At 44.7% G+C, this 14,481-nt stretch overlaps 1 protein-coding gene across 2 annotated transcripts in view; it reads left to right on the top strand.

Moving 5' to 3' along the window:
• Positions 1–14,481, top strand: part of SEC24B (SEC24 homolog B, COPII coat complex component) — a 233,204-nt gene that overhangs the window by 125,899 nt on the left and 92,824 nt on the right. For both annotated transcript variants that reach the window (XM_063918997.1, XM_063918989.1), the window contains 8 exons: positions 636–820; positions 1,168–1,270; positions 1,423–1,549; positions 1,888–1,997; positions 2,940–3,052; positions 4,329–4,447; positions 11,490–11,545; positions 12,397–12,603. In XM_063918997.1, coding sequence (XP_063775067.1) covers positions 636–820; positions 1,168–1,270; positions 1,423–1,549; positions 1,888–1,997; positions 2,940–3,052; positions 4,329–4,447; positions 11,490–11,545; positions 12,397–12,603 — 1,020 coding nt within the window. The remainder of the gene's footprint in view (positions 1–635; positions 821–1,167; positions 1,271–1,422; positions 1,550–1,887; positions 1,998–2,939; positions 3,053–4,328; positions 4,448–11,489; positions 11,546–12,396; positions 12,604–14,481) is intronic.

Raw genomic sequence — 14,481 nt, 5'->3', positions numbered from 1 at the left:
TTTTGACTTTTATCCTTTTTGTCAAGTGATGGTAGCTGGGAGAAGTTTACTTTTTGTGGAGCGTTGTATTGTTACACTTCATTTTATTTGGTGCCTTATTGCTCTGTAATCAGTCTGCAGTTTTATTATATTGTTAGTACTGTTATGGATCAATGGGTCGACAGTCAGAATATCAACAATGTCTAAGTCGACACCAAATGGTCAACATGGAAATGGTCGACATGTGAAAAGGTCGACATGCTTTTTTAATTATTTTTTTTTTTGGTGTCAAAATGATCCTTTCAGTACGTGGACCCCCTATTTGTGCACTGATTTGCTTGGCACAGCACAGGTTACTATACACAATTGTGTCCACGTGGATAATAAAGTATGAAAAAGTCCTGAATATGGGGGGAAAAACACACCTCATGTCGACCATTGTCATGTTGACCATTTGGTGTCGACATTTTCACCGTCGCCCTATCATCCTGATACTGATGATACTAACTTGGATTCATACTGTAAATCTTAATTTCAACAATGCACTTTTTTTTTTTTTTACTGCATTAATAACACTAACCTAGTTTATAACTCAAATAGAAGGATATTCTATTTAAACGTCTTTGTTTTTCTTCTAATTTTCCCTTGTGTTTTAGCACTACAGTGGAATGAATCAATTACCTGCTTCTCTAGCAGGATTAAGTCTACAACAAGCTCAGCAGCCAGAAGGCCTGCGACCTATTAACCTCCTTCAAGATCGCAACATTCTTCCTGTATCCTCCTTGTCAGCTCCAGCTCCAAATTTAAATGCAGACCTTAAAAGACTAAACTGCAACCCAGAGTAGGTATTCTCTTTCATGTAGATAAACTGACGTCATTGTGTTTTGTCATGTAAATCTTTCCAGGATTTGGTCTGAGGTCCCCAAGGTCTGTCCCAGGTGACCTGTGTAATAGGCACAAAATCAATCTGCAGTTGCAATTAGCATTTACAACTGCAATAATGTGGATTACAACTTGCAATACAGTAAGTGTTATTTCTGTGTCATCAGATATTTATTGGCTTTCTTCAGTGTGTATGGGTGACAAGTGTACGTTAATACCGTTGTAGACGTTCAGTGTTCTGTATTGTTTTTAATTGTTACAACTTGACTTGTACTTGGTGATGATGTAGCTGTTTCTGCTTTGCAGTTTCTTTAGATGCACACTTGTGAATATTCCACAGACTCAAGCTCTTTTGAATAAAGCAAAACTCCCTTTAGGATTACTACTTCATCCTTTTAAAAGCAAACCGGTAAGGGTGTGTTACTCATCTTTTGCTATACAGTAATGTACATTTTTGGTCCATGTATACACTACAAAGTCATATGCAACAAAAAAAACATAAAAACAGGAGTATTTATGTTTATAGATTTTATGTTGAGCATATGTTCCTGTTTCTTTTAGCGCATTCCCACTATTTCACCAAGCACCATTGTAAGATGCAGGACTTGCAGAACATATATCAATCCCTTTGTATCTTTTATTGACCAAAGAAGATGGAAGTGTAATCTTTGTTACAGAGTAAATGATGGTACGTATCATAGTCGGTGTGCTTTTTATCTGCAAGAACACCTTCAGAAGTCAAGACTACACAATTGTATTACACAGAAGTCCATTTTCTACAGCAAAAAACATATAAGGCAACTTAAATATCAGTCAGTATATATTATGTATATTTGTGTTTATAGTCTATGAACCAAACTTTGTTACCTGAAATTGCCACATTCAGAGTATTCTGTTGTTCCAGTATGTTTTCATAATAACCATATGCACGGCTAATTTTCTCTCATTACAGTGTGTTTTAGTATCTTAGATTTTTTTTTTGTTTGTTCTGCTTATTACATGTGACAATGTTTGTTTTATTATAAGTACCAGAAGAATTTATGTACAACCCATTGACCCGATCCTATGGGGAACCACATAAACGACCGGAGGTTCTGAATTCTTCAGTGGAGTTCATTGCCTCATCTGACTACATGGTAAAACATGAATTCTCTTTGGCCTTTCGTGTGTGTTCTGTTTTGTTAGTCCCATTTGTACTTGCATACTTATTATTAGAACAGTTACCTCTATGGCATGCTTTTTTTAAAAAGAGCCCGGTAACTGACTGATGGTTAATGTAGTCCTTTACCAAAATACTGGTAATAATATGCTGTTACTGTAATCTTACTATTACAATGGGGCACATGTACTAAGCCTGGAGAAGTGATAAAGTAGTGATAAGTGCAAGGTGATAACACACCAGCCAATCAGCTCCAATATGTAAATTGACAGGAGCTGACTGGCTGGTGCATTATTACCTTGATTTATCACTTCTCCAGGCTTAATACATCTGCCCCCAGTGTCTCTTCCTATCCCAATATTTGCATTTGCAATTTGTCATATTTGGGAAAAATTTCATTTTTCATTATGTTTGACTGTATACTACAATCTATAATGATAGGTTCTTTGTAGCTTTTCCCTGGCACCCCTATGCTTTGTGAGGAAACAGCATACATACTGGTCGTATAGTGACCTTAAGTGCCTTTGTCCAGTGAAGGCCATTGTACTGCATTGCATTCTCCCACTAGAGTAGAGTCTCCATCATAAAAGTGACAGTACAGATGTAGCCATGGTCCTCTTTGCTGCGATGCAGCATGCTCCAACACGGCTTGTTGCATGGTATGCCATGCTGTGACTATTCGCAGCTGGTGATCGCTTCATTTATTCCTAAAGGAATTAATGATGTGATGGCCGGCTGTGAGTAGTTGTAGCCTGGCATGCCATTCAGCATGCCACATCGCAGTAGGTTGAGCATGGCTTGATTTGTATGTCTTTGTGTATTTGTTTTTAATGTACTAGCGCTAGAAGTGAACGCTCACATGCATGTGACTTGTAATGTTCTCATAAGACTAACTTTTTATTTTTGTTTCCCAATTAAGTTGCGTCCTCCTCCCCCAGCAGTTTACCTGTTTGTTCTGGATGTGTCATACAATGCTGTCGAATCAGGGTATCTACAATGTCTGTCTCAGTCGTTGTTGGATAATATAGACAAGTACGTATCTGTGTATACAAAAATCCACATTGCTGTGATGATTCCTGAAATAAAACTATTGTCTCTAAAGGGCTGATCCTATTACCCAGGAACTGCTGCCGGAATGGCTTCCTTTGGCTTTGAGGGATGTGTCTGAAGCGGATTTTCTACATGCATTCTGTGGAGGGGAAATCTGGCTACATTAATCGTGCTTATGTACTCCAAACCTCCCAGCATGACCTTCTCCAGGAAGGATACAATGCTCTGCTCCTGGACTTTTCTCTTAATTTATGATTGCCGACACCTGTTTTGAACAGGTTAATTGATAAGAAAGGTGTCTCAACACAGGTGATGGCAAGCATACATTAAGAGGGAAGCACAAGAGCAGAGCATTCTGTCCCTTCTAAAGAGGGTCATGTTGGGAGGTGTGATGTACACAGCTTGAGCTGCCGAAAAAGTGTAATTGAATCTGCCCCTTAGAGCAGAGTTTACCAAACTCTGCCATTATAGGTCAGGTTTTAAATCTTGATCACAGGTGATTGTCCATTAGATTTAACCATCTGGACTCAAGCATGGATATCCTTAAAATCTAGACTGTAATGGCAGAGTTTGGGAAAAGTCTGCCTTATAGTCACATGATGTGTACTATAGCGACTCATACCCAAACTGTGTCTTAATCAAAATACAACAGGAACAATGCTACTGTAAACAATAGTTGTGTCCTTTTCTAAGTGTACCATTGTCTAGTATTCAAGAACAGTTAGCACTTTTAAAATGTATTCAGATAGTCTTGTGAAAATTGTAATATGCAGATGTGTCCTTATGCACACTTGCCAGAGTCACGCCAAAATGGCATATTAACATACCTTCCAACATGACCCTCCTCCAGGAGGGACAGAATGCTCTCTTCCTGAACTTTTCACCTAATGTATGGTTGCCATCACCTGTGCTGAACAGGTTAATGGATAAGAAAGGTGTTTCACCACAGGTGAGGGCAATCATACATTAGGAGAAAAGTCCAGGAACAGAGCATTCTGTCCCTCCTGGAGAGGGTCATGTTGGGAGGTATGTATTAAGGCTAGTTGTGTGAGGCATGTGTACAACAAGAAAAAGCAGCTGGTATGCAGGGAAATATGCACCATATACAGCAGGAATCTGTTTCCCTTGAAAGCGCTGTTAGTATTCCACTATAATCCAAAGAACAGTATAGAGTATGTGAGCCATGTAACATGGCACTTAGCAGGTATTTGACACTGGTTTTCTGTGTAATGACCTCTCATTTTATTTATATTTTAAGGTTGCGTGGTGATACCAGAACAAAGATCGGCTTCATAACATTTGATAGCACTGTGCATTTCTACAATCTACAGGAAGGTCTTTCTCAGCCCCAAATGCTGATTGTTTCTGATGTAGATGGTAAGCAGCTAGAAAGTTGAACAGAGTGTTCAAATGTAAGACAAACCACTTCATGTAGCCCAGACTTCATCATCAGTACCACAACTATTCTCAACTGTGTTGATCTCCTGTAGGATAATATTGTCTTTACATTTTTGTTCAGTGTGGCCTACCAGGAAAAAGCTGAGGTATATGCTTGAGACAGTTTTAGTTTTTAACTATCTGCAATTATCTGTACAGGCAGATTACAACGCCAGTCCCCCAAATGCAAGTCTACTGTGGGAGTGTGCTACTTTTGTTGGTCTGCCACATACAGTACACCTGTTTCCTTGCTGACCCAAATTCACTTGATTTTCATTCTCTGTCCGTTATCACTGGCATTACACCTGCTCTGTGGTAAGCGGGTATGGAACTGCACCTGTGGGTTTTGTTTTCTTAATTTTTTTTATATTTTTGATATTTAGTCATATGTTGTGCCGCAGAATCCTTAATCTCCGCGTTCAGCACAGATAAGAAATGTGCTGCTTGTTATCATCCCCTAATCTTAAATGGCTTTTAATTCTCTTTCCTTTTTATAGAGTATTAATGTTTGCATAAAACATACTTTGTGTTTACAAACACGAATGCCATTATTTCTCTGGCCTAATAAACTACAGGCCAGTACTCACTGGCCGATGTGAGAGAGTTGTGTGCTGAGCGAACCGCTCAGCACACATCTCTCCCCCGCCGCTCAGCACAGCACGATGTGTGCTGAGCGTGCGGGGGGAGACGGCGGGTGAATTGAGCGACCTGCTAGATTGGCCTGCATGCTGGCCAATCTTGCACCAGCGATAGCGATGCGCATCGCTGTGGGGGGTACACACGGAGCGATCATGCTTAAAACCTATGCAATCTAGTCAGATTGCTTAGATTTTAAGCAGCGATCGCTCCGTGAGTCCCCTTCTTACCTGAGTGGTTATCTCAGAAGGCCTATTTATGTATTTATCAGGGGCTGGAGATGCACAGCATGAACAGTGGGGCATAGCAACCTACACAGCAGTGAACATTAACTCCAGAAATAAAAGTGAGACTGAAATCCATGTGGCTTGAAACTCTATCATGCAGAAATCTTTATACATGCAGTAATATTTTTCTCTAACGTCCTAGTGGATGCTGGGGACTCCGAAAGGACCATGGGGAATAGCGGCTCTGCAGAAGACTGGGCACAAAAGTAAAAGCTTTAGGACTACCTGGTGTGCACTGGCTCCTCCCCCTATGACCCTCCTCCAAGCCTCAGTTAGATTTTTGTGCCCGAACGAGAAGGGTGCATACTAAGGGGCTCTCCTGAGCTGCTTAGAGTAAAAGTTTAAAGTAGGTTTTTTATTTTCAGTGAGACCTGCTGGCAACAGGCTCACTGCACCGAGGGACTAAGGGGAGAAGAAGCGAACTCACCTGCGTGCAGAGTGGATTGGGCTTCTTAGGCTACTGGACATTAGCTCCAGAGGGACGATCACAGGCCCAGCCATGGATGGGTCCCAGAGCCGCGCCGCCGGCCCCCTTACAGAGCCAGAAGACTGAAGAGGTCCGGAAAATCGGCGGCAGAAGACGTCCTGTCTTCAATAAGGTAGCGCACAGCACTGCAGCTGTGCGCCATTGCTCTCAGCACACTTCACACTCCGGTCACTGAGGGTGCAGGGCGCTGGGGGGGGGCGCCCTGAGACGCAATAAAAACACCTTTTTTGGCAAAAAATACATCACATATAGCTCCTGGGCTATATGGATGCATTTAACCCCTTCCAATTTTTCCATAAAAAAGCGGGAGAAAGGCCGCCGAGAAGGGGGCGGAGCCTATCTCCTCAGCACACTGGCGCCATTTTTTCCTCACAGCTCCGTTGGAGGAAGGCTCCCTGACTCTCCCCTGCAGTCCTGAACTACAGAAACGGTAAAAAAAGAGAGGGGGGGCACTAATTTGGCAGATAAATATATACAGCAGCTATATCAGGGAAAAACACTTATATAAGGTTATCCCTATATATATATATATATATAGCGCTCTGGTGTGTGCTGGCAAACTCTCCCTCTGTCTCCCCAAAGGGCTAGTGGGGTCCTGTCCTCTGTCAGAGCATTCCCTGTGTGTGTGCTGTGTGTCGGTACGTTGTGTCGACATGTATGAGGAGGAAAATGCTGTGGAGGCGGAGCAATTGCCTGTGTTAGTGATGTCACCCCCTAGGGAGTCGACACCTGACTGGATGGTCTTATGGAAAGAATTACGTGATAGTGTCAGCACTTTACAAAAGACTGTTGACGACATGAGACAGCCGGCAAATCAGTTAATACCTGTACAGGCGTCTAAAACACCGTCAGGGGCTCTAAAACGCCCGTTACCTCAGGTCGATACAGACACTGACACGGACACTGACTCCAGTGTCGACGGTGAGGAAACAAACGTATTTTCCAGTAGGGCCACACGTTACATGATCACGGCAATGAAGGAGGTTTTGAACATTTCTGATACTACAAGTACCACAAAAAAGGGTATTATGTGGGGTGTGAAAAAACTACCCGTAGTTTTTCCTGAATCAGATGAATTAAATGAGGTGTGTGATGAAGCGTGGGTTTCCCCCGATAAAAAACTGCTAATTTCTAAAAAATTATTGGCATTATACCCTTTCCCGCCAGAGGTTAGGGCGCGTTGGGAAACACCCCCTAGGGTAGATAAGGCGCTCACGCGCTTATCAAAACAAGTGGCGTTACCGTCTCCTGATACGGCCGCCCTCAAGGAACCAGCTGATAGGAAGCTGGAAAATATCCTAAAAAGTATATACACACATACTGGTATTATACTGCGACCAGCAATCGCCTCAGCCTGGATGTGCAGTGCTGGGGTGGCTTGGTCGGATTCCCTGACTGAAAATATTGATACCCTGGACAGGGACAATATATTATTGACTATAGAGCATTTAAAGGATGCATTTCTATATATGCGAGATGCACAGAGGGATATTTGCACTCTGGCATCAAGAGTAAGTGCGATGTCCATTTCTGCCAGAAGAGGGTTATGGACGCGACAGTGGTCAGGTGATGCGGATTCCAAACGGCATATGGAAGTATTGCCGTATAAAGGGGAGGAGTTATTTGGGGTCGGTCTATCGGACCTGGTGGCCACGGCAACGGCTGGGAAATCCACCTTTTTACCCCTGGTCACCTCTCAGCAGAAAAAGATACCGTCTTTTCAGGCTCAGTCCTTTCGTCCCCATAAGGGCAAGCGGGCAAAAGGCCACTCATATCTGCCCCGGGGCAGAGGAAGGGGAAAAAGACTGCAGCAGACAGCCTCTTCCCACGAACAGAAGCCCTCCCCCGCTTCTGCCAAGTCCTCAGCATGACGCTGGGGCCTTACAAGCGGACTCAGGCACGGTGGGGGCCCGTCTCAAGAATTTCAGCGCGCAGTGGGCTCACTCGCAAGTGGACCCCTGGATCCTGCAGGTAGTATCTCAGGGGTACAAATTGGAATTCGAGACGTCTCCCCCTCGCCGGTTCCTGAAGTCTGCTTTACCAACGTCTCCCCCCAACAGGGAGGCGGTATTGGAAGCCATTCACAAGCTGTATTCCCAGCAGGTGATAATCAAGGTACCCCTCCTACAACAGGGAAAGGGGTATTATTCCACGCTGTTTGTGGTACCGAAGCCGGACGGCTCGGTGAGACCCATTTTAAATCTGAAATCCTTGAACACTTACATAAAAAGGTTCAAGTTCAAGATGGAGTCACTCAGAGCAGTGATAGCGAACCTGGGAGAAGGGGACTATATGGTGTCTCTGGACATCAAGGATGCTTACCTCCATGTCCCAATTTGCCCTTCTCACCAAGGGTACCTCAGGTTTGTGGTACAGAACTGTCACTATCCGTTTCAGACGCTGCCGTTTGGATTGTCCACGGCACCCCGGGTCTTTACCAAGGTAATGGCCGAAATGATGATTCTTCTTCGAAGAAAAGGCGTCTTAATTATCCCTTACTTGGACGATCTCCTGATAAGGGCAAGGTCCAGAGAACAGTTAGAGGTCGGAGTAGCACTATCTCAAGTAGTACTACGACAGCACGGATGGATTCTAAATATTCCAAAATCGCAGCTGATTCCGACGACACGTCTGTTGTTCCTAGGGATGATTCTGGACACAGTACAGAAAAAGGTGTTTCTCCCGGAGGAGAAAGCCAGGGAGTTATCCGACCTAGTCAGGAACCTCCTAAGACCAGGCCAAGTGTCAGTGCATCAATGCACAAGGGTCCTGGGAAAGATGGTGGCTTCTTACGAAGCGATTCCATTCGGCAGATTCCACGCAAGAACTTTTCAGTGGGATCTGCTGGACAAATGGTCCGGATCGCATCTTCAAATGCATCAGCGGATAACCCTGTCTCCAAGGACAAGGGTGTCTCTCCTGTGGTGGTTACAGAGTGCTCATCTCCTAGAGGGCCGCAGTTTCGGCATTCAGGATTGGGTCCTGGTGACCACGGATGCCAGCCTGAGAGGCTGGGGAGCAGTCACACAGGGAAAAAATTTCCAGGGCTTGTGGTCAAGCATGGAAACGTCACTTCACATAAATATCCTGGAACTAAGGGCCATTTACAATGCCCTAAGTCAGGCAAGGCCTCTGCTTCAGGGTCAGCCGGTGTTGATCCAGTCGGACAACATCACGGCAGTCGCCCACGTAAACAGACAGGGCGGCACAAGAAGCAGGAGGGCAATGACGGAAGTTGCAAGGATTCTTCGCTGGGCGGAAAATCATGTGATAGCACTGTCATCAGTGTTCATTCCGGGAGTGGACAACTGGGAAGCAGACTTCCTCAGCAGACACGATCTTCACCCGGGGGAGTGGGGACTTCACCCAGAAGTCTTCCACATGATTGTGAGCCATTGGGAAAAACCAAAGGTGGACATGATGGCGTCCCGCCTCAACAAAAAACTGGACAGATATTGCGCCAGGTCAAGGGACCCTCAGGCAATAGCTGTGGACGCTCTGGTAACACCGTGGGTGTACCAGTCAGTATATGTGTTCCCTCCTCTGCCTCTCATACCCAAGGTACTGAGAATCATAAGAAGGAGAGGTGTAAAGACTATACTCGTGGCTCCGGATTGGCCAAGAAGGACTTGGTACCCGGAAATTCAAGAGATGCTCACGGAAGACCCGTGGCCTCTACCTCTAAGAAAGGACCTGCTCCAGCAGGGACCATGTCTGTTCCAAGACTTACCGCGGCTGCGTTTGACGGCATGGCGGTTGAACGCCGGATCCTGAAGAAAAAAGGCATTCCGGATGAAGTTATCCCTACCCTGATCAAAGCCAGGAAGGATGTAACTGTGCAACATTATCACCGTATTTGGCGTAAATATGTGGCGTGGTGTGAGGCCAGGAAGGCCCCTACAGAGGAATTTCAACAGGGTCGATTCCTGCATTTCCTGCAAACAGGACTGTCTATGGGCCTCAAATTAGGGTCCATTAAGGTTCAAATTTCGGCCCTGTCAATATTCTTCCAAAAAGAACTAGCTTCAGTTCCTGAAGTTCAGACGTTTGTCAAGGGGGTACTGCATATACAGCCTCCTTTTGTGCCTCCAGTGGCACCTTGGGATCTCAATGTAGTTTTGGGATTCCTAAAATCACATTGGTTTGAACCACTCACCACTGTGGACTTAAAATATCTCACATGGAAAGTGGTAATGCTGTTAGCCCTGGCTTCAGCCAGGCGTGTATCAGAATTGGCGGCTTTATCCTATAAAAGCCCTTACCTAATTTTTCATACGGACAGGGCAGAATTGAGGACTCGTCCTCAATTTCTCCCTAAGGTGGTTTCAGCATTTCACTTAAACCAGCCTATTGTGGTGCCTGCGGCTACTAGGGACTTGGAGGATTCCAAGTTGCTGGACGTAGTCAGGGCCCTGAAAATATGTTTCCAGGACGGCTGGAGTCAGAAAATCTGACTCGCTGTTTATCCTGTATGCACCCAACAAGCTGGGTGCCCCTGCTTCTAAGCAGACGATTGCTCGTTGGATTTGTAGTACAATTCAGCTTGCACATTCTGTGGCAGGCCTGCCACAGCCAAAATCTGTAAAAGCCCATTCCACACGGAAAGTGGGCTCATCTTGGGCGGCTGCCCGAGGGGTCTCGGCTTTACAACTTTGCCGAGCAGCTACTTGGTCAGGGGCAAATACGTTTGCAAAATTCTACAAATTTGATACCCTGGCTGAGGAGGACCTGGAGTTCTCTCATTCGGTGCTGCAGAGTCATCCGCACTCTCCCGCCCGTTTGGGAGCTTTGGTATAATCCCCATGGTCCTTTCGGAGTCCCCAGCATCCACTAGGACGTTAGAGAAAATAAGAATTTACTTACCGATAATTCTATTTCTCATAGTCCGTAGTGGATGCTGGGCGCCCATCCCAAGTGCGGATTGTCTGCAATACTTGTACATAGTTATTGTTACAAAAATCGGGTTATTATTGTTGTGAGCCATCTTTTCAGAGGCTCCTCTGTTATCATGCTGTTAACTGGGTTCAAATCACAAGTTGTACGGTGTGATTGGTGTGGCTGGTATGAGTCTTACCCGGGATTCAAAATCCTTCCTTATTGTGTACGCTCGTCCGGGCACAGTATCCTAACTGAGGCTTGGAGGAGGGTCATAGGGGGAGGAGCCAGTGCACACCAGGTAGTCCTAAAGCTTTTACTTTTGTGCCCAGTCTCCTGCGGAGCCGCTATTCCCCATGGTCCTTTCGGAGTCCCCAGCATCCACTACGGACTATGAGAAATAGAATTATCGGTAAGTAAATTCTTATTATACATATGTCATAGTACAGATAGTTATTTTGTTACGTTGCAACCAATCTCAAAGGCACGAATTGGACTTTCTAACAACCCGTGATATATGTCTGCATGTAGAGTACAATCGGTAGTACAGTTGGATTAAGACAAAAATGAAATGCTTAGGGAATGGCCGTTCTGGGACCATCTCATTATACAGATCCCAGGAGCACCATCCTAAATTAACTCTTTCCTTTTTTATTTGTGCTTGCAATGACTTTGTTACGCTCTTGCTGTATTTCAGAGATTTTCTTACCTATGCCTGATGGCTTACTTGTCAATCTACATGAAAGCTTAGAGGTAGGTGTCCTAAAATGCAGTTTTATTATTTATTTTTCGTTGGGGGTGATGTGAGACAGTATATTACAAATTCGGTCCCCCTACCGTCTTAACAAACCATGTTTTAAGGATATCCATGATTGAGTACAGCTGATTAAATCAAAATGAGTTAGTTACTAATTAAGTCACCTGTCTTGAAACATCGGCATAGGTAGAAAATAGCAATTATTTTTTATGCCATGCTACCTACCTTTTGGACTATTTCCCTGACGCTGGTACCTTTTTTTATTTTATTTTTATTTTGTGTGTGTGTTAAGATAATAATCATTAGCTAGTTCCTTCAATCAACCTATAGAAAGCAGTAATGGAGAAAACAGCTCCTCATTAGAGGAAGCGGATGATATACTTGTTAAAGTGCTCTAATTTTAAGGGCAGTTCATGCCATACTAAAAAATAAAGTACATTTAATAAAATGGTATGCATTGCACATGTTCTATAGCAGCCAATCAGATTTTTTTTAACATGGGTTCTCAAATCTAATTCTCAAGTTCCACTAACAGTTAATGTTTTCAAGAATTCTTTAATCATGCACAACTGAGTTACTCCATTTTGTTTGGTCACTGATATTTCACCTGTATCCTGAATACATGACCTGTTGATGGTACTTGAGGATTGAAATTGAAAACCCTGGTTTAGAACAGTACTCGTATGCATATGGACAGCATGTGTTTTACTTATAAAGCCCTTATTTCTAAAACCCAAAATGTTTTTATAATATTACCCATTGGTTTTTCTTATGTTCTCTTTGTTAGAGATATTGAGCTGCATTGTAATTATTTTACTCATGTTCTTTTACATTTTTGCCTCCTTAGCTAGTCAAAGATCTGTTAACTGCTTTGCCCAGCATGTTTACCAATACAAGAGAAACCCATAGTGCTCTGGGCCCTGCTCTTCAGGGAGCTTTTAAACTGATGTCTCCCACTGGCGGACGAATAACAGTGTTTCAGACTCAGCTGCCATCTTTGGGGTCTGGACTGTTACATTCTAGAGAAGACCCAAACCAAAGATCCAGCACAAAGGTACGCTGACCTATGTTTTAATCTAGAAGTCATTGCTGAGTAGAAAATATATAATTACAATGTAGGCCTGTTAGACCTTTTTGTCTAGCACTGGATGGAATACAAAGCTTTTAACATGGGTAGAGGACTGGACTGGAGTCTGGAGAGCTCTAATTCTGCCAGAACTGTAAAAATGGCTTGAGAATGCTACGTTTGCGCGAATCATGTCTGCGACAATCCATAAAAGGGCCTCCCTTCCTAACCAACTGCACCTTCAGTACTCAGAGTGCTCTACCTTCTGCAGTTAGATACCTAGAGGGAGATTTACAGATGCGTCTGCAGTCAGCTTATAGCTGCAAACGGGTTTGCAGGAGCATATGCAACCATGCAATCCTATGGATCGCGAGTATGTATGCAGTGCAGGCATGCCAGTTGCAACTAACAACCCGTGATTGACACAGCTAGCAGCAGTGATGTTCGCGAACACATCTGTATGAAAACTTGGAGAGGGATAAACTGGGAAGAGAGAGAGTACCAACCAATCGGCTCCAAACTCCTTTTTCAAACACAGCATGTAACATTTCGACAAGCTTGATAAATATCTCCTTTAGGAAGAAATGATGAGAGCATGTTTGGAGGCAGGAGCCACCAAAGCTTTAAGTGTGGGAGGGAAAGAGAGGGTTTCATTTTAGAGTGAAAAACTTTTATTTCTTCAGGGTCCATAGTCTCCACAGGGAATACCTTGGGGGTCTAGGTGGTTGGAGAGGACTGTGCACCAAACAGTTAAAGCTTTTGAGTTTCCAGGAGGCTCCGGTACCTCCTCCCCTGTACCCCGCCAAGGCTAGCCAGTTTTGCTTTTGTGCCAGCAGGAGCCGGATGCACCTTTTAACAGTGAGCAGCCCCAAGCTTTTTTTCTTTTCTTTTTCTTTTTTATACTTAGAGCAAGGATTGCTAGGCAGTCCTAAGGACGCCAGCGCTGCTGCTCCTCCAACCTCCCGCCGGCACCGCAATACCAGTGCTTATGTGATTGTGATTACGGCGGGCACCACGGAGCCCAGCTACAAGTTCCCTGAGGACCCAAGGCTGCAGTTGGAGAACAGAGGGACAGGTAAGGCGGGTTCCCTTGTCTTTTATTGCAGTCTCTCCTCCAGTCGCGGAGGCAGACTGGAGGCGCTGATGTGGGCGCCAGTCCATCCACGACTCCACTACTCCACCAGGGCATAAAATACTGGCTCTGTGGTACTTTTTAGAGGCCAGTGGCCTCAGAGGGTAACGTCCGCAAGGGAAAGTCAGCTCTCCCCCGGCGACCCCTCCCCCAGCTCAGAGAACAATTCCATTGCTGCTTCCTACCTCTGAGCTGCTGCTCCTCCTTCATCCTCCTCCCACTGTGAGATGCTCAGTGCCCATTTTATTAACACTGCTGAAGCTGCAGGACTTCGGGAACTCTGGGTCCAGTCTCCCTGTATATTTTCCCCAAGGGCAGGTTATACAGCGCTAAATTCTACCAGCCACTGCGGTCTGAGTAGTTTGTCAGTGCCCATTGCAACTATTTTTATTTGCATTGTTTGTGACTTATGACTCTGCTGTCTGACTTTTTCACTGTCAGTTATACCTATCCTTTCTGTTTTTCTAACCCTAGATACAGGTGTATAGGGATTGCCAGTACTTCTGGCAAGCTAATGGACAGTACTTTCCTCGGCAGTCTACTTCCATAAGGCCACCAAGCCCCGTGCTAAACAGACTTGGGCTACCAGACGTCCAGCCACCAAGTCTGATTACAAACCCTCCACCTGATGGTGCGGACCTCCTCCTGGGAGGTCCCAGGGTAGGAGGCCGACTTCTTAAGCCTTGGCTTCATACCACCACAGAAGCCTGGGTGCGAGAAGTGCTCTCTCATGG

The sequence above is a fragment of the Pseudophryne corroboree genome, chromosome 1 (assembly GCF_028390025.1).
Source record: "Pseudophryne corroboree isolate aPseCor3 chromosome 1, aPseCor3.hap2, whole genome shotgun sequence".
In the NCBI taxonomy this organism is placed as follows: domain Eukaryota; kingdom Metazoa; phylum Chordata; class Amphibia; order Anura; family Myobatrachidae; genus Pseudophryne; species Pseudophryne corroboree.
The sequence above is the reverse complement of the archived record's forward strand: the minus strand, read 5'-3'. Positions and strand labels throughout refer to the sequence as shown.